The following is a 26,778-nucleotide window of genomic DNA, read 5'->3' as shown; positions in this document are numbered from 1 at the left end:
GCCGCCGGGGAGGTGCGGGGCGGGGCGGGCGCGCCTCTGCGCCTGCGTGCGGGCCGGGCGGTGGTGGCGGGCGGTGGAGGCGCAAGCGCAGTGGCGGCCGAGCAGGGGGCGGAGCGGCCCTGAGGAAGGGGCCCGGCGGCGGGGAGTGGCGGGCGCTGCGGGCTCAGCGGGGCGGACACCGCCCGCGGGGCCGCCTCCCTGAGGGGGGAGCTGGGCAGCCCGAGGCGGGAAGGAGGGCGAGGCTGCCAAAAAACTTCGCCTTCAGCCTTCAGGCGTCGTCTGGGGTGGGGGAGCTGCCGGGAGGCGGGCGGCCATGAGGCCGCCGTGAGGCGGGCCCGGGCTGAGGCGAGCCTGTCGCCTCCGGAGCCAGTGGCGGGAGCTTGGTCCCACACTGCTGCAGCTGCAGCTGCAGCCGTTGGCCCAGCTGAGTAACCTGGGCAAGGTAGCGCAGCTGGCCCTGTGTTACCGGAGTAAGGTAGTGCTGTGCAGGAGAAACGCAGCTGAAAAAATGCAAGCATGCAAGCAGCCAGGCGGCCCCCAAGGACTTTGTCATGGGTTCACCTCGAAAGTCTGTAAAAGGCTGCGTGCCAAGGGTTACTCCAGCAGGTGAGAAGTAGGCTGCGTGCCCGTGTGCTGGCAGAGCGAAGCTGTCCCACATGTGTCCCAAATAACAAGAGTGGGAATGGGTTCAGCGTTTGTATCTGGGGAAAATAATTAAGTGACTTAAGCTAATCTCATGATTTTGAGAGGACTGAGTCATAACTGAATACTGAAACCCCCAGGCAAGAATCCATTAAATTAATCGCTAATTTACTCCATATTTTTTTCCTTAAACAAACTACCAAATCCTGCAAAAGTCTGCTTCAGTTGGGAAGGAAGTGTTAGAGAAAGCTTAACATTACTGTGAAAGTTGAAGAGAAGAAAAGGAAATAGAGAACTTTGGGTCTTTGGCTGCTCGCAGAGGAGGTTTCACTGAAAGTGGAAAGAAGATTCATCCACCTCTCAGCGATAAGGACATTTCCCTCTCGTTTTATGAAGTGCAACGCTTTACATGTGCTCATGACAGTAATGGGAAGGAACGACAGTAAATTATTTTCTATATCAGCTTCTGTCCTTTTAGTTGATGCACCCTGCTGCCGTTCCCTTTCTTTTGTTTCTAGCAAGTGTTGCTCTTCTGTCCTAAGGCAGAGAACTAGCAGTGAAAATGGCTGTTTAATATTAAAAGAAAGAAATAAAAAAGGGAGACAAATGTATAGGCTTTTTGCATACAGCATTTCAAACATCTGAAACCCCCTCTCCCCACGGGAGTCTAATTTACAAGGTAAATAATGGAGTGAAAACCCTTACGTAGCTCATCTGGTTGAAGGCAAAATTCCCTTCTGCCCACAATACTGCCTAAGTAAACTGACTGTTTTTGCTGGAAAGGCTGCCCCTTCAAATGGCTGAAAATACAAATGAGCACAGTGCCTCCCGCCTGAAAACCAGTTAATTCAAATGCCAGTGCTGTTGAAAGCCGAAGCTGATGGTGAAAACTTGAAAACTGACGTGGGCAGAAAGGATGTCACTGTCTCGTAGTTCAGCAATGCTTGAAACACCTTCAATTTTATCCTTTCTTAATACAGTTTCATTGTAAAGTCTGTTAACATTTTACCACAATATTTTGTAATAATGTAAGTTTTGTAAGTTTATTGCAAGGCATGCTTTGAAGAAACTTACCTGCTGGAAAGTCTCCACCTCAGTTCTGTTTCATCATTCATTTTTGCCATTTGTAGTGGTCTGTAATTTCATTACTGCTTACTGCATTGCACAAATCAGTTTTATTTTCTTCTATCCTTCATGCCAGTGGCCGTGACTTATAGCTCCCAAACAACATGTTGCTTTTCCGCCTGTAAAAAAGTGGTGCTGTATTTTTCTTCCTGTGTATCCACGTTCTTAAGCTGCATGGAGTAATGTTCCTAATAACACGGTACTGACTTCGTTATTTTGTGAACTGATCAACAACAAATGTGGTCCGTGGCTATGGAACTAAGACGGGATTGTCTGACATTAGCTAGTGAGCTGAATAAACTACTCCGAGTCAGCTGTCTCCCAGTGCTACTGTAATTGTTCTTATCCTACCGAAAATGCAAAGTGCTTGGGAATGGCTCACCCTTCCATACCACACTCCTCATGATTTCACTAGGTCATAAGACCTGTGCTCACGGCAGTGCCCAGGAGGTGAAGGATTTATACACCTGACTTTTCTGAATTAACCGGTGGGACCCACACATCTGTTCTTTCAGGGGCAGAAGGGAATATCTTCCTGTAGCGTTGCAAGAACCGGTTGATCACTGCGGAAGGTTTACTGTTGGCCATGTAAAGCTTCCTCCTAGTGCTAAGACCTCTAGGAGCTCTGAAGACTTTTTCTTCAGAGATGCAGAACTTTTATCCCAATAGTTTCTAGGTACAGTAAGGGCTCTCCTACTTCTCCAGTCATTCTGGTAATGAGCTTCAACTGGGAAGAAAAAAACCAGTCAGCACTATACTGTGTTTTGGGGGGACCAAGACAGAGAAAGCTAAGGTGGCTGCTGTGTAGAGAAAAACCAGAAATATTACTTAAAGCACCGGGAGTCTAAGGGACCATAGTGGTACCAGCCTCGTGCCCATAATGGCACACAAAGAGTGTCGGGGAGGGAGCTCTTTTCACTCCACCCACACCGTTGCCTGCCATGAAGTATTTACACGCAGCGGTCATCTTCCCTGGTTGGATCTCAGGGAGGGACTTCTGCTCGTGGGTCAACTGGCTCCTCGTATTTTAAGTTTTCAGTAGAAACCCAGCCTCCTCTAGGTCAACGTCCACGGAGATATCATTGGCATGGTCCATCAAATCAGCTGCGACGGTGCTCCTCCAGCGCAGGGACCACAGAGACGCCGTGAACTTTGCCAGAGGTAAATCGAGCTGTTTTCACCGTGGTCGTGGGGGCACAGGAGCTGTTGTATGATGTGGTGCCTATGAAGAAGGAACAGAAGTCACTGCTGAAGGAGGTCCCTTTTGCTGCTCGTGGTTATAATAAAACATTTTTACAACCCCGATAAAGTGCTTCTCCTTCCTGGGTAGAACTTGCTTAGGTCCTTCTTGTCTAACCTCTTTTTTGGACAGCTGCTTGTGCTGGATAGTCACTCCTGAGGTTTTCCTAAAGCCTCATACTTCAGAGTACCCTGAGTATGAAAAAAGCTTGCAGAATAACATTTGAACTTTCTGTGGCCTAAATTGCACAGGCCGGCAACAGGCATCCCGGTGTCTACAACGGGAAGTAGAGACGGCAGCAGCGCAGGAATGGTTATGCAGGTAGAAGCAATGAGCAGAGCAGCACAGGACACCAACAGGAGGTGTTTCATTCCAAACATGCATTAAGGCAAGCCTGACTTCAAACTCCGTATTCCTAAATTTGCTGAAAATTTGTAACAAATACATTTCATTTGTCAATGGAAGGAACTTAAGCATGGCCTAGTTCAAGTTACCTGAAACAAATTTGAAGTCTGGACAAGCCTTTAGTAGATCACGTGGATGCTTGACTCGGTATGTTCTGTGTTTCGATTATCTATGCAGACCTTTTGGCTGAATTATTTGTGACTTATTCATCCTTATCTTAAAAACATGGCCTCTCTCATCTCATGCAATTGTCTATTTTAGGGCTGCAGTCTCAAAAAAACCCGCAAGTCTCTATCTCACCTTCCTTTCACGTTCTGTCACCGAACCCATCATGATAAAGGCAAATTTTTATCAAAGCTATTCTGAGTTCCATAAAGAGCCTATGTGATGCTAAAAAAATGCGTGTGGTATCAACAAACCCACTGCTGGGCTGTGTGCCTCTCACTTAGTAGTGGAGTTACCAGAAGGGAGAAGGAAACTGTAAGTAGCTGGAGCTTGTCTCTGCTCTGACTCGCACAGGGCGGTGACAGAACATCTCCATCTGGATGCGGATGCGCTGCCCTGACCTGGTCCGTAAGACAACTCACAGCCATAAGTTCATGAAGGCATAATTAGCTTCTCACTCATTATTACAGTCGTGGGAAGAGAACCGAATTATGACAAGAAACCGAGACAAAATATTCTATAAAGTTTGTCGTGCTTTTTTTTTTTCCCATAGAAACTTCTTACTGGTCAGAGCTTCATTAAGACACATCAGCAAGATAAGAATCACAATTAGAATCGAGACTTTTTTTCCTGCAAGCTAAATTGCTTCTCAAAAAGAGTGCTAAAGGTTAAATTATTTATTTAAATTCTCTAGACATGAGACACTATCACTTAAGAATACTGAATCCTAAACGGCAGTGTTTGGAAGAAAGCAGTCTGATCTCATGCGGAGAAAGACACTCAGGCACATTTTTCTGAATTTAAGATTTCAACTTGAGAACAAAAATATTTCCAGCTTCTTTCTCAAGCCTTCAAAACAACGGCATCTCACACCACGGTATAATTTTTCCTCAGGGTATCTCGAGGGATTGATGTTCTCTAACATCAGTGTTACAGGCAGCAGCTCCTTGACATGCCGATGCCAAGATACAGGCATGGAAGTGTGGGAAGAGAAAACCTGAGGTTTTTGGTAGCTGTTTTGTGTCAGGTAAAACAAGCTTTCCTCAGAATTTGGCAATAGGAGCCTTTTTGAAAATGAGGTAGAGCAGTAGTTATTTTCCCCCAGGACAGGAAGAGCGAGCTATGCTTCTTGACAAGAAGTAAGATGTTTTACGAAGCTTACAGATGAAGGAAGCGGCACGTACAGGTGCAAGAGCCTGATTCCGATCTCTAAGAGCAGAGACTAGCAGGAGATGCTTTTTCTCTTCATGACTCGCCGAGAGGGCTGTTTGCACTACGAAAAGCAAAGCAGAAATCCACTCGTCTCATACGTACTCTCCCTTTCATTTTTGCAGAATTCCAGCAGGCCCATTTCACTGAGCAGTTCAGCACTTAGGAGCTTAAGTTACTTTCAAGCATCGCGTGCTATCTACTAACACTTCCCGTGTGATGATAAGCCACGTCTGGGTACACAACAGCCGAAATATAAAAGGGCACTCTGCCAGACTGTGCTTTTAGCAATGCTTACTACCGTGGGTCTTGTAGGTGCAAATGGAAATAATTTGTTCCTTTAATAATGGAAAAATGCTTATGGCAACAATAGGTACGATACCCCAGTGACCTCTACTAACATGAGAGATGTCCCATACTCACCTATAGCATGTTTTTGAAGGGATGATAAATGGACCGGGAAAAATAAAGCTTACTTTGATGAGTGCTGAGGTTATATTTTACCTACACAATTAAGTTGAATGTTATGAAGTCATAACTCTGTTCATCTACTCCCCATTAAATCCCATCTTTGAAACCACTATGTAAACTGGATTGGGTCTTTTGTCACAGCTGCAAAAAATGCAAAAAGTAATTTCTGACTGTCTGGTTTGGAGCATGATGCAGAAAAAAGATGGATTAGCCAAGTAAGTTATATTTCTAGTTCATATTGTTACATTTAGCTTCTGCCTATTAAAATGTTTCCACCATTGTCAATGCCATCTAAAAATAATTACAGAATTACTTCTTTCCAATTTATCAAAAAGGAAAACCTCAATTAAATCAACACTCAAGTCAGACGGTGATGAATACAATATTCTAAACTGGATTTATTGTTTCCAGACATTAATGTAATACATAAACACATTAAAAGGGGGGATATAGTAACAAGCAACCCATTAACAGAAATAAAGCAAATGTTTGAAATTTTTGTTCTATACTTACACATGAAAATGTCCGAAAAAGTTAAGTAGTTGTCAGTCAACATAGCAAGGATTTCAGATATAAAAAAACCCCAAACAACTCATTAATGAGTATGTCATAACCAACATGTTTGGGTTTGTTTTTTTTTTATTTTATTTTATTTTTAGGATAAAAAAGAATAACCATTACCTCATGCAGTGTACAAAGGCTTTAAAACAAATCCATTAATGCAAATGAAAGACTAACTCCTGAGGCTTTTTTTTTTTTAAACACCAAAAAAACCTCAAGAAGTTTCACAAAATTAATTTCAACTAGTTTTCTTAAATCCTTTCTTAGCACTGAAGAAGAAACCTGTAGCTTCCTTGCACTCCAGAAATGTATTCAGAGGTACCTCTTTCAATACAAATATGTTCTTGCAATATACCCAAGAGTTCTTTAATTTACAAGAGCTTCAAATGAAATTAAGTGTAAAAATGTTTTTTTAGTGTTTTCCAATTACTGAGGTAAACAGATGGGGAAAAGAAAAAAGGAGGGTAGCAGGATATCAACTGTATGTACACCAGATGGATAAAAAAAAGAGGCAAATCTGAAATACATGGGTATGGTGCATAAGGGAGATGTGAAAGAAGGACCGCGGAAGAAACAACAGCAACAATCAACAGTTCCCCAGCAGAACTTTAAACCAAAGCCCTTGAAATCCACTCAGCAGATCCCCAACAGCTGAAAATAAAGCGTGTTTATTAGCACGTCTGGCGAGCTGGACCATGGGGGAAGAGGCCGTACGCTAGTCACAATGATAGCTGACTGCCTGACAATGCTGAGAATGTAAATGCTGCTCTAACAGCTGCGTCGCATCCCCGCAACTACGCAAAGACTAAAAGATCCAAGAGCTCCTGACGGCAACAACGGGGTCACAATTACAGAGCAGTAGCTTCTATAGTAAATAATATAATATATGGCAAACGAGAGACTGAGTTAGCAAAATGTGTTATAAAAAAGTATAAAAGTTGTTTTTAAAAACTTTCTAAAAATTTCTTTTGGGAAGAAGGAATATTAATCTGTGGCCCGGCATTATTACAATAACTGAAGTGGTTGTATCAGATTGCTGGTGATCGACTTCTTGCAAATCAGAGGTGTAATTGTAAAATGCCCCAGGGTGAATGCCTGAAAGCTGGCCAGACAGTCGGGGAATTTTAATATCTGCAGCAGAATCAGCTGTGTTTGTAGAGGGTGGACTAACGCTTGGGTCAGAAATCTCTTTACTTGGTATGCAGAGGATAGTGTGACACAGAGGATCTAACAGATGATTTTCAGTTCAGTCCCACTGCCTGGATCCCAAACACAGTCCTGAGTATATTTTGGGTTTCTTCCTTTTGAACCTGTCTCGCTGGGGAAGGCGTTCAGTTGCATGCCTGATGAGCCATGGCTCTGAGTCCCCACCAAGCCCATCAGAAAAGGCTACTCTCATGAAAAGACATTTTGAACTTGGGGGGGGGGGGGGGGGGGAGGAAAAGAGGAAAGTGTGAGCTATTAGCTCAGGTAAAAAAACAAGTTGCTGTTCTGCAGGATTACTGAACCCCGGTTAATCATGCTTGGTTAATAAGCTTTTTGACAGCAGACAAGTCTAGTACGGGCCCCTGCTCACACTGGCTACTAGCCGTGACCACTGTGAGGCTTGAGTTAAATGAAGTGGATCCCAGCTTCTACGGCCTGGTAGGGTTGGGGAGGGACATCTTGTTTCAAGTTCACCTGAAGGATCCTCCTGCCATTTCTCCCCACCGTTACCCTATTCAGCAAACCCCAAACTTGCAGTGAGGTCTATCAGTTTCATCTGCTTGGAAGCCCAAGGCAAATTGTACAGTTTCCATCCAAATCCTCAAATCTTCTTTCAAGTTCTTCAATAGATTTTTTTCCCCCTCATTCTGGGGCATGTTTTAAAGCCCAAGAAAAACTTGCTATTGTGTTTAGATATGAAAAGTGCCACAACAAGGGATGCAAAAGTCATCTCACCTTTCCCAGATTTTGAAGTTCGCAATGCTATCAATCCAAGCCCAAGTCAATCCCATCTGTTCTTTAGCCACTTAGTAAGGTCGTCTTAATCTTAAGAGTACAGTGGAGTTATTTGCTCTTCAAGCTGATCTGACCTGCATTCACCAGAAGCAATATTCTCTTTGAACACTCATGTGTTCCAGAAATCTGATACTAACAACTCAAGAATGTATTGTAAATGAAATTTAACATTACAAAAATTTGAGATTTACAATATCAAAGATCCGTTTCATTTTTTCTTAGCAGTTGCTTCTGAACGCCTTTGAACTGCTCTGTAACGTCAAACCAGACACTTATTACTCTGCCTCCTCCCCCTTGACATTATCGTCTCAGCCACAAATTCAACCTTACTTTAAAAATGTTGATATAATACGATGTATGTGGAAATGCCATGAACCACAGAAGTAAAAGACTAAGCCTTAACATTAAGGAGAGCAGCATAACCTCTCTTGCCCTATCACCCCTTATATAGTAGGAGGGTTTGTTTTTTTTTTTTTTGGTTTCTTCTGTTGTTTTTACCTTAAACATGAGCTTAATCCAAAAACCACATTCAACTGTACGTTTGCTGAGGCTTCAGAAGATGCCTTTTGCCCCCCCATTTAAAAAGGAAAAGAAAGAATCAAGGTTAGATAGAAATGATTAAATACAAGGTCCCTTTGGAGTCCACCATCAAAGGGTGGTTATCCAGAAGTAGTCATCTTCCTCGATCTTGATGTTTTTTTGTTTTCGTCTTTTTCTTTTTGTCCTCTGTTTTGGGTTTCAATGCACAGACACATGCAGACACACCAGCAATTGCTTTGGGTAAGTCAGTTCCTTTGTACCACTTATTTTTCTCCTTATCATAAACCTGGACTGTTTTGGAGAAGACCGTTTCTTCCCAGCTGTAGCCTCCGAGGATATAAATCTTGCCTTCCCAAACTGCCACCCCTGACTCACTGTTTGCTTGCAACAGAGGAGCAACTCTGGTCCACTGGTTACATTGAGGGCTGTACGACTCCACGCTCAGAATGTCAAAACGAGCCATGGTTTCTATGTTGTCGTCGCTGCCACCAATGGAGTAGATATTGTCCTGTAAGGTGCACATGCTGTGCCACCCTCGGGCAGTGATCATTGGCCTCTTCTCCTCCCAAACATCCGTGCGGTAATCGTAACACAGCAGGTTTTTTCTATAGGGGCCAATTTGGTAATCATGGCCTCCTGAAATGTACACAAATTCCTTGTAGACTGTTCCAGCATGGCCGTAGGTAAACCTAGGACAGGCAAACAAAAGTGATCCGACTTAGTACTCACGGATTTTATCAAGACACACAAGCATTCAACAAGGACTGCTACTAAAGAAGAAAATAAACAGTAACTAAAGACAGAAGAATCCCTAATCCTGTTAGTTACCCAGTAACTATTCTTATTCATACTGCTTCACCCTGCGCTGCAGAGTGCTAAGGTACGACAATCACTTTTTAAGGCATCCTTTTCATACCTGGTCGCTACAGAGCGCTAAGGTATGACAATCACTTTTTAAGGCATCCTCTACAGTGTGTCATACAACAGAAGTAACCCATCCTGCTCTAGTTGGCATGGCCTTCACTCCCATTTTCCTGCTCCAGTGCTTGGGTTGGATCAGTCTGAGAGGGCCAGAGAGGAAAAAATCCACAGCTCAGCAAGGGTTTCTATGACAGAAAGAGGAAATAATCATGATACCTCTTCAGACTTACCAGTAGCGATTAACCAAGAAAAACCAACAAGAAAACTACTGCTGCCTTCCCCTTCCACAGCTTCAGGATCATGAATCACATTTCTTACCCACTAGTGTTCACAGCCCAGTTTATTTGCAGTCATGATACACGTAGTGTCCTCTTCATGAGCTACCCATCTGCTCTGCCACTTCCGCTACACAGGTGATAACTTCTTTGGTCACCCCAAGACAAGGCAACACACCTCAGTCAATCATAGATCAGAGTCCACGTTTGAAATAAGATAAAATGAGATGGTAGAACCAACATCATGCATGCTGTTTCCACAGGGCACAGAGAAAACCCCTTTGATCAGCTATAATAAAGCCACCACAAACATAATTCTTGAGGCTGTTCTTAACTTCACACTAGGATATTCCTGACCAAACCCCTTTGAGCTCTTAGAAGTGGAATGCTAAGGCGAGGGACAGCCTTGGCTTCTTTGAACATACCCTTCCTGCACATGCCTTTTTTCCTTTTTTCAGGTGCGGGAGGTGTCAAAAGATGTAGCTGCAGCACCAGCCACAACAAACTGGCTCACACACCAGTACAAAGAGCCCAAAGAATTTAATACCTGTAGAGCTGCAGAGCAATATACTCATGGTGTACTCACGAGCCTCTACCATCATCCTTTGTAGTCAAGGAGTCAAGACAACTCAACCTCTATGGCAGACAAACCTACGTTAGCATTACTTTAGTCTGGAATGCTTTTGAACCATGCCTGAACACGCTCAAACCTCAATGTGGATACAACCTTGAGATGGTTTTATTTCACATGGTAATAGTTTCTCTCAGCTACATAAACTGTATCATAACTTCTTCCACACACCTAAGTGCCAAGTACTTTTGTGCCAAGGGAAAAGGTGGAATAGAAAAGAAAACCCGCATTTACGCTGAAAGCACAACACTTCTGAGAAGAGCTAAAAGATGTTTATTATTCTAGATGCCTACCAAAGCTTCTGATCCCTGACCAGTGTCTGAATCAGGTATTTTTAACAGGCTCCTGCTGTGAGAAACAGAAAAAATTCTTGACACACTTGGTCCAAGAACGCTGAGTGACCAGGACAGACCTTTCAACTACAGGGGCTGGAGCACCATCCCTGGAGACCTTGCAGAGATTAATTCAGAACTGTACTGCTTCTTAGCCACTCAGGAAAAAGAAAAGGAAAAAAAAAAAGAGAGGACTGAGGCATAGTTATGAGACTTTATCGAAAAAGGCAACTCAAAAATTCCACAGCTCACCATCTGCCTAACCATGGAAGCACGTAATTCATGCTTGGTGCTCCTGGTGAAGGACACTGAGTTGCTGGAGTGTGTCCAGAGAAGGGCAATGAAGCTGGTGAAGGGTCTGGAGAACAAGTCTTATGAGGAGCAGCTGAGGGAACTGGGATTGTTTAGTCTGGAGAAGTGGAGGCTAAAGGGAGACCTTATCGGTCTCTACAACTACCTGAAAGGAGGTTGTAGTGAGGTGGGGGTCGGTCTCTTCTCCCAGGTAACTAGCGATGGGACGAGAGTAAACGGCCTCAAGTTGCATCAGGACACGTTTAGATTGGATATTAGGAAAAATGTCTTTACTGAAAGGGTGGTCAAGCATTGGAACAGGCTGCCCAGAGAGGTGGTGGAGTCACCATCCCTGGAGGAGTTCAAAAAACCTGTAGACGTGGCACTTCTGGACATAGTTTAGTAGGCATGGAGGTGTTGGGTTGACGGTTGGACTAGATGATCCTAGAGGTCTTTTCCAACCTTAATGATTCTATGATAGACTTGAAATACCCTGAGCACATGCACTCCAGCTTTCGCACCTCCCAGAAATGCTATGGCAGGTGTAGTGTACATAGATGCTGCTCTACCTTGTTTGTGGTCTCTTACAGACAAGAACTGGGAGCGTACGTCTCCAGTGGCACCCAGTCTGGTTGCTAGAGTCTTTGCTTCTCTATATACACAGGAATGGGTCTTAAAAAGTAGACTACCTATCTGGGAAGTGGGATGGACAACTTGAATTCATTTCCTTTCTCAAACTGCACTAAATTTTAAACCCACATCTAACCAGCAAGCTACCTGGAGGACGTGCAGTGCGCTCCACTGTGGAGGTACTGTCAGATAACACAGTTTTGAGGAGTCAGAAGGAAAAGAGTGCAATGACATTGAACCCAACACAAAGCCCAGGGTTACTGTACTGCTGACAGCAATCACATTACATTCAGCATTTGGAAAAAAAACCAAACAACCCGTAAGTTAAGAAAAATTTGAGTGACCTTTGGAGAAGTAGGTTAAATGTCTTCCTACACTAACTGAAAAGCGGAATTCTCTACAAGTAAGCAAGCAATAGACGTTTTCTCTCAAGCACATGCAAGCAGTCTAGCATAGACAGCAACAGAAAAAACACTGATGATTTTCTTTTTGCTTCAATCAATGGGTATGTCTAGTGAACAGCAATAGCTGCAAGAGTAATTTGAAAGAGGCAATCATATTTGAAGCATCAAATCGACCATCAATTTGTTGTTTTCCAATATAGGGAGATTACCCGTTGAAATACACTAGAGGTGTTTCACTTTGCCTGACTCCTGAAGAGCTCATCCAAAATTGCACATACCCTGCTTCACATTAATAGAAAACTGCATGAAATATAATGCACAAATTGAAAACAATCAGTAAGAAGCCTTTCTGCAAACCCTGTGGTTTAAATAGGGGCATTTCTAAACATGCAACAGAACAGCACACTTCAATACAGTGGGTCCAGACATCCTCCAACAGAAAGCATCAAGTGTTTTGGCAGCATTATCTATAAGAGTGGCCAGAAAAACAGAGAAGCATTAAGGACAGAGAAGTTTCGATTCAGAACATCTGCTAAAGCCAGTTGCCGATTTTGAATGACTTACCTAGATACAGTGCTGCAAAAATTACAGTTGCTGACACAGTAAAACCATTCAGTAAATGCTAGAAAATCTACCATTTATTTTCTTAAACAGAAGAACACTTGGCCTAACTCGATAAAGCTTTGGGAATCCCCTACTCCAGCCAAAGCCCAGGCGAGCTGTGGTTGCTCTGAATCTCGGTGTCCACCTGTTGCAACCCTGCGAGATTATTCATGACACAACTAGCGGAGCAGATACCATCATTCGTTAACCTGTTCCAACGCATTTCCTCATACAACTGCTTTCAGTTGTTCTGCCAAACTTTAACCTAGGGCCGCTCAATTAATTTCACCGATGTCTGAAGCAGACTTTTTTCATGGTCTACTCAACACATTGCACCAACTTCTGCTCTGCCAAGCCTGTCAGCCACCGCTGCTCCCTTCCGGGCTAGAAACTATGGCAGCAACTGCTCCCAAAGAGCCTGGGAAAATGGTGAAAAAAATATAGGACCTCTCTGAAGAATGGGAAAGGTATCCCACAACCAAGGACCCTAACGAGAGTCAGGCAAAATTCACTTGTAGCAAACTTGGACCAGGTCCACCCTTTAGATAGCTTGGCTGAAGTTTTCCACGTTAAGCATCTGCCTCAAGAGGCTGTGTTTTCTTCTTCAGTAAGACAGCATTATTTCAGTCAAAACAGTTCAGCTCCTTCCAAGAAAGTGGTGAGGGAAAACAACGTGTTGTTTTGACCACATTGGGGTGGGAAGGGGGCGGGGGGAAGAAGAGAGAAAAAAGAGCTTGCAAAGCTCTTCCTTAGAGGAGCATGACTGTGCCTGTGTACAGCAACATGGACACAGGATTTGGCAGCGGACAGGAGGCACATGTATTCAAGGACGCAACCACTGCCTTTCCCCTGAAAATCTCCACACACACGGCAAGCTATAGCCCTTGGGAAGAAAAAAAAAATGAAACCATTTCCTGCATGCTCAGAGTAGAAGCTGTACGAAACATAACCTGAGAGTCCAACCCCGCACAGCTCAAATCGAACTACGCAAGCCTACAAACCCAGAATGACCTCAACATGTGCCTATCACTCCAGGGAATAGTCTTCCAGGCAGCTGCTGGCTTAGAGCAGTCAGAAGCAACACCAGAGCTGCGGGCAGGGAGCCTGCTTCTGGTGCCCATGCACCCAAGACGACAAAAAACCTGCACATTTTCTTTTCAGAGGGAAGACGACAGAAAAATGCAGGAAACAAGGCAGCTATGTTGGGACATGTTGCCTGACCTGGCAATCAGGAAGCAGAGGATTGGAGCTTCTGATTTCCTCTCATGACGAGAAATGACTTGCTGCTAGAATAGAGCTGGGGAAGATGTTATTTGGGTAAAAACAGTAACTAAAATCAGTTTGAAGAACAAAAGCATGTGGCGGGGAGGAAAACAGAGATCAGATCAAGAGTATGTTGAAGGGATGATAGGAATGCACAGAAGGAACTGTAGCTAACATGCTTTCTTCTAGTCTTGAACAGATCACAAAATTCTCTCTCATCCTTCCTCTGCTGTCAGCAAATCCATCTGAAGTACAGCAGGAAAGGACGGCCCAGATCCCTTCCAGCAGCCACCCACACCTGCCAGAGCCACATCTCTCTGAGCTCAAGCATTCGCTTGCCCCTGCATTCAGAAGGCTTCTTTCTGTTGTCTGCCTCTGTGCCCATTTTTGCCTTTTGCAAAAGTTCTTTTAACTTTATTCCTTCTGTGCAGAAAAGCGGTGGTTGCAAACAATATACTGCTCAATGCAAGAGTTCTCCAAAAGGAGAAAGAGGGCTGAAAAGACAGAAAATCTGAAGGTACAAAGTGTCCATTAAGATGTAACTAAAGACATATTAACATGCAAGAGAGCAGCTACATGGAAAAGGGGGAAACTATCTAGTTCACCATGCAGCTGCACAAACACCTGAGCTGGCAAAAGGGGCAGTTAGCATGAGATGAGGACAGAGCAGGCAGGAAGAGAGGATGCAGAACTATTTTTTTGGGATGCAGTAGTAACTTAAAATAGTCGCTGTACTACAGCCTAACCTTGCAGGTTTAGCAACCAGCTAAGTCACTGTAAGTGGGGTTTGTCCCATAAGGGGGACTTCTGCCTAGTTCAAGTGGATCAGCTAGGCAATCTAATAAAAAATTAACACCCCCCCCCACATCAAAGTTCACTTTTAAATGCTACAGCTGCAAAATTCCCAAAGCCAACACACAGGTAGCAGTAGGAACACGCAGAAAAACCGCCCCTTTTCAGACAGCTTACAGTCTGCAAGCTTCCTCAGGACCACTTATATGCTGGGAAAAAGAAATCCATACTGGTTCTAAGGTGGGTGTTTTTCTAACTACATACAAGTCAGTCAGGTCACATCTACATTTCTTTGAAAAATGTTTTTAAAAAAAAAAAAAAAAGAAAAGCTGTGCTACAATTTCTATGAGATGTTACAGGTCACCCCAATTAACAGAAGGGCTTAGGAACTGAAGATACTCTCACACACAGCTTCCCAAGAAAGACTGTGGTGTTTAGCCTCAACTGCTAGATCTGCCTATGTGAGCAGAAATAAAACGGAAAAAAGCATCCTGCTTCTCAAGAGCACTCAAGCCCAGCTGTTAGCCTGGATCAGACTCGCATTGCAGCGCCTGCCCAAAATAGAATTGGGCAACAGGCTTCTCTGCCTTCACTGGCTGCCTATGGCTCTGCAGCTAAGGGAATAAGGGAAAAGAAACTGAACTCTAAAATCGAATTTCAAGTATCTTGTTCATGATGCCACTAAGAAAGCAAGCACTGCTGCTGAAGTTGCAGGTTTCAGACATCATGAAAATACCATCTGTATAGCCAATAATCCTGTAATTTCCATAATGTGAAATATTACTAAATCTGAATAGCTGTTTGCAAATGAAATGCCATTCTTACGAAGTCACCACTCAAACGTTGATTCAAAATACTAGCAATGTCCTGTGCTGCTGTTACAAGAAGAGCTGCAGTACTAAAGCCTCTCAAAAGTAGAGCAGCTAAGTTTTAACTTGGACTGAGAGAAGGAGAGGTTGCATTCGCCGGGGTTATTTATTTGCAATACAGGTAAACGTGGTTTATCTGCAATAGCCAACCTGAGCAGCCAAACAGAGAAAAACACCTTACAAGGAAAACAATCACACCAAGGTGACAAAGTAAGGCCAAATAAATTATAAAAGCCTTTGATCCAGATCTAAACAGTGCCTCTGAAAAGATTCAACTCCAAGTGACCTCAGGAAAAATATTTTAAGAATAGTAGAGCAAAATCACAAGAGCTCTCCCTCCCATCGTTCAGAGGCTCCTCAGGACAAAAATTAAAACCAATCAAGCTGACAAGAGGCACGCTGCCTGGAAGAGATGGTTGCCCAAATACCAGATGCTGACATGGTTTGTTACTTGCTGATACCATGTGGGTTATATATCCCCCTTGCCTCTCCTTCTAGGGATACCCATTCATCAGCTAAAGTCACACAAGCTCCTTTACTACCATTCTTCAAACATAGGATAACTTTCCAAACACCTCTATTACCTGGGCAAGCCTGCTATATAGGACCATGAATCCTTCTGAGGACTGTAGGTCTCGACTGAAGAAAGTGCCCCATTTTCATTCCTGCCACCAACAGCTACCAGCATGTCGGTAATAGCTCCCAGGTAGAAATCTACTCGGCGTTGTCTCATGGAGGCAACCTGTCAAAAAAAACCAACAAAACATGCTGACATCTTCAAACATCTAGTAAGCAAGCTGACTTAAGGTACAATCATGTCTGAGGACAGGATAGTTGCTTCTTCTCATTTAATTGGAAAGGAGAGCTACAGGTTTTGACCAGTATATTCATAAAATACTTTTGTTTTTCTGCAGTAGCATGTTACATAGCATTCATTTTCACAAAAGGGGACAACAGGAAGCATCCAAGAGACAGGTTACTCTATAAATGTTTGTGTTACGTGGGCCTCCTTCCAAAACTCTGCAAGAAACATATATTGGCATCACTCAAAACCACAACTGAACCACACAGGTGATTGGTTCATATAAGAACCTGCACTGGTCGCAGGGTTTTACAGCAGGACTGGAAGTGAATGGCTTGTTCTAACAGACATTTAGCACAGAGACATTTGACATGTGTCGGAGACGTTTTCTTTTTACATCAGACCCGTTTTTGGTTTAGTTATATGTGCTACTGCTTGAGAAAGATGAACTAAGCAATCACCTCTGTAAGTCCATTCTAGCATTATTCCCAAAAGTAATCTAAAGAGTTGCAGGTGGATGCTGACCAGAAATTTCACAGATGAGATGCCCAAATCCCAAGTGAAGTTGAAAATCTGCCCCAAACTCTTTTGCTCTGTGTGTAACTTAAGCATTCCCACAAAGGATTCAAGCAGCTGCTTTTTCAACTTAAATAATGTGAATCTCCGTTTGCAAGTGTTGCTATGTTGGCTATTCTAATGAATAGCCTTCCACCAAAAAGAAGAACACACTCTAAACATTAAGGACTTTAAACAGAGAAATAATACAGCTTAAGTCTCACCTTTATCCACTGGTTACAGCGGGGATCATACCTATATAGGAGATTTGAAGCTGCATCCCCTCCATTGTCTCTTGAAAAGCTGCCTCCGGCTATGAAGATGAAGCCTCCCAAGACTGCAACACAGTGGTGACTTCGTCTGGCTGGGAGAGGGGTTTCTGCTACCCACTGCCCCTTTCTGATGTCCAAAAAGCAGGTATCATCACTCAGTTCCAGGCACCGTTCGGAAACCTCCCCACCCACAAAGAGGAGCCTTTCCTCGCAGGTCCGCAGGGCTGTCCGTTTGTTTTGCAGCACTGGCTGAGCTGTGACATTATTGTGATAGTTCACCGCCTCCTCTATAAACCCCTCACAGTTTGCTTCTTTGGGAAGAAGAGAGCAGACAGCAGGCTTGACTCGATGGAGGAGATCACTTTTAGGTATCAAGGGAAAATGAATGTTATCCAGAACCTGGTATGCCTCGTTCTCCCTTTCTGGGTACTGGGTAAGCCACTGCAAGGCAGCCTGCAGCAAGTCGTGCTCACACTCCTGCTGCACGTTGCTGCTGTCCAGGTATTGGCACAACTTCTGCAAGGAAATGTTCTGCAGGAAGTCCGGGGTGAAAGACAGCGTGCCGAAGTTCTGCAAGATGAAAGAATCAATGTAGGAGTCAAGGCGCTTCAAGTTGTAAATAGAGGCTAGCTCTTGCAGGTACAAATAGTTCTCCTCGCTGACTTCATTCTCCAGATACTCGCAACAGAAGTCAACCACCTTCCAGATCTGCAGCAGGTGAGCTGTTTCGAGCACATAGTCGATATTGCCTCCATCTAAAGACAGCTCACTGCCATAAAGGAAATCCACCACAGCCTTGAGACCAATGTAAGAGGCTCCAAAAAGTTCAACCTCTTTTTGGTGGGCTTCTCGCATACCAATGGTGAACATAGAGTTGAAGTAGTCACTGCAAACAGCGAGGAGGTTCCGATGGGCAGGGACTCTCTGTTCGTCCACCACGAGGACAATGTCACAGAAGAGGCCTCGGTGCCTCTGCTCATTCAGGCTCTGAAGAACTAGACTAGAGTGGTCATCCCACCTGTACACCTGGAATAAACAAACAGTATCAGGCAGATGTTACCTTCATCAAGATAAATTTCAGTGTGCACAAAGCGTTTTCCTGTTAGATGTAGTCATACACGAGAGTGAGAAAGCTTACCTGTGTTGCACATTTATAGTAAATTCTATCTTGAAACAGTTGGCAAGCAACATAGTACAAGCCCAAGCTCCTCACCTTCGCTTTCAAAGGCCTATGCAGACTTTTACTGTTTCCTACTCCCCCCCCCCTTTTTTTTTTTCCATAATTTACTCCTACCTCCTCCACAATGCTGCATCCAAACCTCCTCCCCGATGATTTATACAGGCACAATTTTCTGAAACTCTTCCACTCATTGTCCTCGAGACATCTTGCTGACATTTCCTTTCTTGTCCCTCAACTGACTCCTTACAGAGTTCTTCTCAACTAAGCTAGTCGCTAAATACTTGGAGTGGGAGACACACATGCAGCTGTATGCCAAATTTTCATTCAGCCCATGTATTGTTTGGGTTAGTGCTTACTTGAAAGCTACCCCTTCTTAAATCTTTTCAGAACTCTGCATTTCTAAGCTCGTTAGGGTAAAATCCCTCTCTTTCTTTCCATATTATTCCAGGCACACACACTGCATTCAAAAACAATAGCTGTTTATTTATGTGCAAAGCCACACATGTGGATAACTTATTCCCATAAGACTTCTACTTGCTTCCAGAAGCCAAGGTAGTTTTTGTTTTAATGAATACAACTAAATATTTTTCTTTTAAAGAAAGGGGAAAATGCCCTCAGAACATGTCTGCTAAGTGCCCTTCTGGGATCCCTCTGGTCCAAACATTCTTCCCACCACCTCTGTACATGCCACAGAGCTTTTGAGGCACCAGCGTTCACCTCTTTCTCACAGACTCACGTCACCAGTCTCAAGAAGAACCAAAATGGAAACGTTTTGTTACCCCTTGAATGTCCTGCAGAACACGTATTGAAGGGGCTGGTCACCCCAGTATGTCAAGCGACGCAGCTTTTAGGACCATCCTTCCAGAGGAATGGAATGCTTGACAGTACAGTCAGTTACCTTGTGATCTCTCTTAATAAAAGCCAGGTTAAGTTAAATGCAAATACAGAACTCTAATTACCAAATCCAAAACAGGCAGAGTTGCAGAGCCTGTAAGAACACGCAAGAGAAATGAAAGGAGGTGGAAAGGAAGCACGTCTTTGTATCATACTTAAGTTAGCTCTGAACAGTTCTGGCTGTAGGAACCTGGGTCTTGCCCAGTCCTACACCCTCAGACTGCACTCCCAGAAGTCATACCCTGAGAAGGTGTCTCAGTCCATATCTACATGAAAACAGTCACACAGATGACCTGAGATCTCTTCAAGCCTCTCAGGCATTTAACCTTTCCTTCACCAAACTGTTGCTTTTCCTAGAAATCCTAACTATCCGTTCCTTTCCCAAACAGAAAGCACACAGTTATTGCTGTCTAGCTAAACCATTAGCTTAGCTAGACAGCTAAGCTGTCTGGGTTGGTTAAATCACGGTGAGACCACCTCTCTACCCACCTGGATGGGAACGGTTCAAATCCTAGAGCCAAGTTTTTTTCCTCTGCATGCAACCCTCACTCTAGATATGCATTCTGTGTACATAATTTGGTAATCCTACTTTTATACAATGAGATAACCGGGATTAAGGCGCGCAGCTCACCACTGTCCAGACGTGATGGCAGCCAATCATCCCGAGCTAATACCAACCTTGGGAGCCTGGCCTCCCACGTCTGCCTTTCAGCAGTCGGTGATATAGCGACAGGCAGTCCGCCAAAGATGAGACCCAAATTAGCAGCCAAATGTGCTGCTCTTAGCGTGATATCCCGGTGGTTTCTCTTTAGTTTTGCTTACGCTCTTTCCTAAACAATGGAGACGAAGCTGCCAAAAAGCCTTCTGTTGGAATAACTTTGTACATGCAAGTGTACAGAGTTAAACCAATCTAAGTGAAGAGGCTTCAATAATTATAGGTTTCCTGGGCCAAAACTCTTTAATTTGCCATATACTTATTGCCTCATCATATCTCTGAACTTAAAAAGGGATCTATGGCATAGACAACAAAGTAACTTCCACTAAGAAATAAAACTGCCAGAGATCTGTAACAGGAAAAAAAATACGGGGTTTAAGGACTGTAAAGTTTTTTCTCTTCATTTTTCTGAGGTTGAGAAATGCTGATATCATACAGAAGCCCAAGCAGAGACCAAGGGATGGAGGAGGTGGGAAGAAGAATAAATATGGCAAAGAACAAACCACACATTTATGGCAACTATGATAAAGGACAGTGGATGAACAGACAATAACTAACTTCTTACAGCACCCTCTTCTGAATCTGACTGACGGGGAACAGTTATTGGATTAAACCAAAAACATATTCCCTCTCGTTTCTGTAAATTGGCTGATCGTTTCTCTCTAATATTCTCCAATACCACCACCGTGCATAACAAGATTACACCAGAACATAAGATTTGCCAGAGATCCCGATTTACTTAGCTGGCTGTCGAGTCAGCAGCATAATCCTGACCACACATATGCCCGACAACTCGTACTCCTAAAATGCTTGTTGCCATGTAGAACTGCTGCTACTTCAGAAATCAAGCATAAAATCATTATGCATGGCATTGGACGGACTCAGAATATATCAACATATTTCAGCCACTTAGCAAGCTCATTCATTCAGTGAGCAAATCACAGAAGCTGATAGCTGCACATTTCAAAACCAAGACTAATTTTATACTAAACATGAACATCTTTCTCAAGCTATTTATATTCTGTAGAACAGCTTTAGCATTATCTAGTAATTTTAAGTTTAACAGATAGTGACAGCTGCTGTCTAAGCAAGAAAATAAAACAATGCTGTCAAGTTAATTAATTTTTAGTGTGATGACTTATTATTACATTCAGACTAAACCATTTAAATGGTAGACAGGATCAGCACTCAGGGAAAGATTATATTGGTAGGGATGCATTTAAAAATTAGTCCTATTTATCTTTTATCAATTGTATTAGAGCAGTATTTTAACTTCTTTTGGATTCAAAGATCTAATTTCTTTCAGATCGTTAATGCAGTACCACTACTCATCAGTGATGCAAACAAAAATGAGATCTGTCTCATTCAGCTTTGATAAGACAGATACAGGCACTGGAAAGTTTTTCTCTTCTAGCTGTTGTTGGTAGCACAAGGTACTTGCTCTGCAGCATCTGTAACCTAGTGCTCGCACTAGAACAGAAAAGCAGTTTACACTTCTATGAAAAAAAGTGAACATAACAATTACAGCTGACATTAACATCTTATAAATCTTAGGTCATCATCCTGATGACCTGCATAAAGAGCTACCTAAGATGGACTTCCGTGGATTCCCAACTAAAAGCAATGTGTTTCTGCAGACAGAGATTCTATACAAAGAAAATTAACCTCACAAACCTAAGAAAACATCTCGACTTCACTGGAATAACTACTGTTTGCAGGATCAAGACTCCCGTCTTGTACAAAACAAAGACTACATCTAAAAAGTAATCCCAGATTTGCTTCTGTAACTAGCTTGGATTTTATGAGATGGATCAGTACGAAAAATTCCCAAAATATACACATTGCATTTAATGACTGAATTTTTGGTGTAGAGAAAATACTGCGCTGCGATGATGTGGGTTTCTTTTTTAAGTTATGAGTCATGACGAGCAGATGCCCATTTGCTGCTGCTGCTGCCTTTTTTTTTTTTTTTTTTTTAAATCACTAGGTAGCAACTTCTTCTATCAAAAATATTTGACCAGGTAGACCACCATTTTCATACCTCTTTTTAAAAGCTCAGAATATTCACATTCCTCCACAACAGTCCATCTAAAGGAGAGCTTTTACACCCCTTCTGGCTATTTCTGTAACTTGCTTTTTTGGTAGGTGACACAAAATCTACAAACCTTTGAGGATTCACTTATCTTGTGTGGACGACAAATCCTGGTTTGCCTGGTTCCCTCCATGACAGGCTGATCCGCAGTACTTCTAGAACAAAAGCGAAGAAAGATGTTAGCAGCATACCAATCCTTTCAGCCTGCTAAAAAACAGATTGTGCTGAATAAAGAACACAATTAAGAAGACCTGCACGTGCTAAGCTGCAGTTTGAGAATGTTTGAGTTAAATTTTTTTTTTTTTCCCTCCCTGATGTTGTTTTCTCGTGTTACTAATGCTTGGTTGTGTCAACAAGTCGGGCGTATCCTAGGGTATAATCAAAGACTAGCGCGTATACCACTGATGATAAGTTATTTACTTACTGCTACTTCTCGCTACAGCTGCCAGAGCTAAAATAATTTCCTTTTCATCGCCGGCAAGACCACGCTTTGGGCCCCAAACCCTTCACGGGGCAGCTGCGGCCGGGGCGGCGGGGCCGCGCCTCGGCCCCGGGCGAGCTCCAGCGCGGGCGGCCGCACCGCGCAGCTCCCGCGCCCCGCGGGGACCCGCCGCGGCAGCGCATCCTCCGCCCGCCGCTCTCCCCGCCGGCAGCTGGCCCGTCCTCCGGGAGCAGCTACATAACGGCTGCGCTTTTCCACAGCCTGTATTTAGCCGGAAAAAAAGCGGGGGAAAAAAGCAAAGCAACCACAAATACCGGGAGCCGGGGAGGCGGCAGCGGCGCCCGGGGGAAGGGGCCTGGCACCCGGCTCGCGGCCGCCCGCGCCCCCCGGCCGTTGCAGCCGCAACGTCCCCCGCGGCGGGAGCGGAGTTACCACAGCGCGGCGTCCCTGCGGGCGGCGGGCGGCCTCGCCTCAGGGCCCGCCGCCGCCATGGCCGGCCCAGGAAATGCCGGCTGGAGGGAGCGGGGAGGGACCAAGGCGGGGCGGGAACCAGCGCCGGGCAGGCCGCGGGGCCGGGCGGCGCCGGGGGAGGTGCCGCGGGGCCGGGCCACGGCGCCTCCGGTAGCCCCGCCGAGAGCAAATGGCGGCCGGGCCCGCGCTGTGGGCCCGCTGGGCTGGGCGGCCCGTCGGCGGGGACCCCCCCCCCCCGAGGGCTCGGGGCCTTTCCCTGCCGGCAGGCCGGGCCGGGGATGATGCTCGCAAGGGTGAGGAGCGCACGGCCGGAGGCGCAGGGCCCGGCTGGCATCCATGGCGGTGCAGCCAGGGCCATCGCTACGTCCCTGTCAGGGGCGTTTGTTACAGTGAGCGCGGGATACTTGGCGGTGGTATTTTGTAAAGCAGTGATAAACTGTGCAGGGTGTGTGTGTGTGTGTGTGCATTAAGGTACAGCGAGAAGCCCGGTCACCATCTCCTCTTGCTTACCTGGACATGAAAAAATGACCTCCATCTATCTGACCTCAAAAATGCCTAGCCTGCAGCTGGCACCTCTTCAGCAATGCATGCTGCTGTAGGGCTTTTCCTCATTGATTAGGGCCCAGGAGGCTTGCAAGTTAATAAAACCCACCTTGGTGAACAGCAGGACTGACAGTACCCCTCCTTCAGGGATGAAGTAAGAAGCAAAGACTTTGTATACAGACCCTACCGAGTGCCATTTCAGTGCAATGGTCTTCACTAAAACACTACTAGTAAAAATACCCTTTTGTTAATCCAGCACTCCTGGGTATCTTCCAGAGGTTATCGTCAGGACAGCAGAAGCCAGCAAGACTGTGTGTGCGTCCAAGCTCCATCTGCTCTCACCGAGGACAGCCCGGCTTGGACACGTGTCCCACGTGGTGACGGGGCAGTTGTCGCTGGCAGAAGACGATGTGTACAGCGTGGAGCAGCCGCATTTTAAACAAGAGGAGTGTGCCAGGGCTGCCTGGGATGTTAGCACCTTCACCTACCCCAGCTGTCATCCAGCCCTCCGCTGCAGGTAACTGCTCCGGCACCGGGGCAGTAGCATCCGGCTGGCTGTGTCTGGTCTTCAGCCACCCCAGAGAAAACGGAGATAATGATGGTTTTCTACTAATCTAATCGATTATCAATCTGAAGATGAGAAGCATTTTTGCTAGCTTTGGTCTCTCCTGTAGCCCTTGTGACCATGGAGACGCAGGATAAAGATCCTCAATTCCCAGACTGTCTGAGTAAAAAACCTACTTTGCTGACAAACCTAATGCTAACTGTGATCCGTGAATTCACAGCAGCCTCTTCCTGAAAGAGGGTATTATTCTCTCCATTATTTTCTGTGCTCCTGCCCAGAAAAGACAGAGACAGAGAAGCAGGATTGAGGACAGCCATATAGAAAGATCAGAAAAGCAGCAAAAAGGTTTGATGGCAAAAGGCCACGGGAGCAAGGCACTAGCAGTATATTTTAGGAGAACAGCTAAGGCTCCTGGGGGGCCATGGCTGTGCAGAACCATCCTGTTTGCTCAGCTCCCTCCACATCTTTTGAGACCCTGAACTTCATTAGTACAGTCTAGACAGCTGAAGGTCAGGCCAGATATGCAAGACTTCATGCTTGCTGGAGACATTTTTTTGAGGAAGTCCATCAGTCCTCTTTTAAATCCTTTCACTTTCTCTCTGCTTCCTCTCCGAGGACTCCTGTGAGATGGACAGATGCTCCTGCCCGGCTAGTGACATCTTCCTGCACAGGAAGCAAAGACCCATGTGCGGAAGGTGGAGGTCTCAAAACTCCCATATGAAAAGCAAATCAGAGCTCACCGAAGCCAGAAAAGTAGGTATTTTCCCCTCTCCAGTTACAGCCTGAGGAAACTGAGCACAATATTTATTCCTCCATGCGTTAAAAGAAAAAGTCCATGAAAATGTGCAAAAGACAAGGAAGAGAAGCAAAGAGAAGAGGTTTGGTCCCACAAGGAAGGCATGCATTTCTGAGGTTTGAATCTGGCACTTAAACGTGTGAGGCATGAAGTTCCTAATGCATATAATTCAAACACTCCAGCCACTGGGTCACAGAGACCTAAACAAGGTTGAGGTTTTCTCCTTCTAAAGGAAATGACATTTCAGTCACCCACCTCTCCCCTAGGAAACATCAGGAGCTGAGGAACGAGCATGAAGAGACAAGGACAACCAGCAGTTGTTACAGGTACAAACAACAGCAAGGTAGTGCCAAAGGATGCTAAGTGCAGACTACGAAAAAAAAAATTATGAGCAGATAATGGTCAGCATAAAGGCTTTTAAAAAAGAAAAAGCATTCCTAAAGACAGTTCCAAAAGAAAATCAATAGAAATTCAGCCCTATCAATGTGTGATTATATTGTCATCTAGAGCCTGCAGTCTGCAGAGAGATTGTGATTCACCCAGATGCCGTGTCCTACACTTGTACCGACTTTGGAAATCTTTCTCTCTTCCCCATGACCTCATCTACATCACAGAGATGCACTGCAGCAGTACGCTCACGTTTTGGGCCCTGACGCTACAGGGAACCTCACGTCATTCAGGACTCTCTCTGGAAGAAGCTTCGTGCAGGACTAGGGCTTCATATTGCATGGCAGTAAATGATGTGTCTTGCGATTAACACATGCTCTGGCGATCTTGTTCCTCAAGATGTCTGGAAACACTGAGTAGCTGTATGCGGTAATGAGGTTTCTTACTGTTCAGACTTCGCATTTACAACATATTGACGTGAAATAAATAACTAACATCCCACTGCAAACTTTAAAAGAAACAAAATGTGATACTTTTTATCACGGAATGTAGCTTTTATTAAAATTGCAATATCCAGCCCCCCACGTTTAGGGTAGAAACCCACTAACACGTACAAGGACTGGTTTTTAAAACTCGCGTCCTTGGGCACTACAACATCTGGTGACATTTATTTCAAGCTGAGTTCTGCAAAGCAAAGGACCTGCCTCTATTTCTGTGGACGTAGGGCTGGAGTGCATTCTTACAGACAACCCTTATCCTTTTGCCTTAAACCCAGCATTTCTCGTTAGCGTATCGACTTCGCTTCGGTTTTAGATGTTCAATTCGCAGTGCTGGAAGTGCAGCCCAGCAGGGGGAGATCGCTCCATCTGAAACGCGCACACACACAGGCACCCGCCGCCTGCACACACACCTGAAGCAGCAGCGAGCTGTCACGACTCAAAGTCACCCTCACGGACCCCGTTACCCGTTACCGGCCTGGGCCGGCCCGCACGGATGGAGACGGGAACGGTCCCCAGCTCCCACCCGCGGCCGTGCGGGGCGATGCTCCCCGCCGGCAGTCTCACAAGCAGCGGGAGGCTTTACCCGCCTCCTGCCCCTGCCCCGGCAGCGCTGCCCGGCCGGGCCGGCTGGCACAGCCCGCATGCCGGCCTCCAGCCCCCCCGGCCGGGGCCGGCCCGCCGCCTTCCCCTCGCCTACCTGCTCTCGGGCCTCCTGCTCGGCTACCTCCCGTGCGCCCGGCCCGGCTCCCGGCCCCGCCGCCCAGGCAGCGGCTGCTCCATCTTGCGCATCGCTTCTCCCTCCTTCCTCCTCCCGCCCGTCAGGGGCGAGACGCGCACCGGGGGGCTGGAAAAACACCAGCGGCCGCGCAACGCATCGCTGCGGCGGGCCCTCGGCGCCGGGACGAGCCCCTCGCCCCCCTGCCCGGCCGGCGCCCCGGCTTCGCCTCCTCAAGGCAGGCGCCCCCCCCCGCCCCCCGTCCCCCGTCCCCGGGCTATTGCATCACCCCGAAACCCCCGCGCCGGGGCCGGGGCCGGGGCCGGGGCCGGGGCCGGGCGGGGCGGGCGGGGGCAGGCTCAGCGCACGCCGCCGAGCCATTGGCAGCCGGCGGCGGGGCGGAGGCGGGCCGCGGGCCGCGGGCGGCAGCGGGCTGGGCACTGCGCGGCGCTGCGCGGTGCGGTGCGGTGCGGCGGCAG

At 45.7% G+C, this 26,778-nt stretch overlaps 1 protein-coding gene across 2 annotated transcripts; it reads right to left on the bottom strand.

Moving 5' to 3' along the window:
• Window positions 1–5,883: 5,883 nt before the first annotated feature.
• Window positions 5,884–26,658, bottom strand: KLHL36 (kelch like family member 36). 2 transcript variants are annotated; one of them, XM_075510916.1, is made up of 5 exons: window positions 26,282–26,658; window positions 21,954–22,035; window positions 16,952–18,025; window positions 15,955–16,112; window positions 5,884–9,048 (listed from the first exon to the last, which is right to left on the bottom strand). In XM_075510916.1, exons 2-5 carry the CDS (start codon window positions 22,011–22,013, stop codon window positions 8,493–8,495), a joined length of 1,848 nt encoding a protein of 615 aa, XP_075367031.1. In that variant the 5' UTR covers window positions 22,014–22,035; window positions 26,282–26,658; the 3' UTR covers window positions 5,884–8,492. The 2 variants fall into 2 exon arrangements, with proteins under 2 accessions (XP_075367031.1, XP_075367029.1); XM_075510914.1 differs by lacking the exon at window positions 26,282–26,658 and adding an exon at window positions 22,305–22,848.
• Window positions 26,659–26,778: the final 120 nt, after the last annotated feature.

This window comes from Mycteria americana, chromosome 8 (assembly GCF_035582795.1).
Source record: "Mycteria americana isolate JAX WOST 10 ecotype Jacksonville Zoo and Gardens chromosome 8, USCA_MyAme_1.0, whole genome shotgun sequence".
NCBI lineage: Eukaryota > Metazoa > Chordata > Aves > Ciconiiformes > Ciconiidae > Mycteria > Mycteria americana.
Note: the sequence above shows the minus strand (reverse complement) of the source record. Positions and strands in the feature narration are given on the sequence as shown.

Coding starts and splice junctions, on each gene's coding strand:
- KLHL36 (XM_075510916.1), bottom strand. CDS start 22,013: ATGGAGGGAACCAGGCAAACCAGGATTTGTCGTCCACACAAGATAAGT. Junction 16,113..16,951: donor GCTGTAACCAGTGGATAAAG/GTGAGACTTAAG, acceptor TTTTTTTGACAG/GTTGCCTCCATGAGACAACG. Junction 9,049..15,954: donor TATATAGCAGGCTTGCCCAG/GTAATAGAGGTG, acceptor TGCCTGTCCTAG/GTTTACCTACGGCCATGCTG.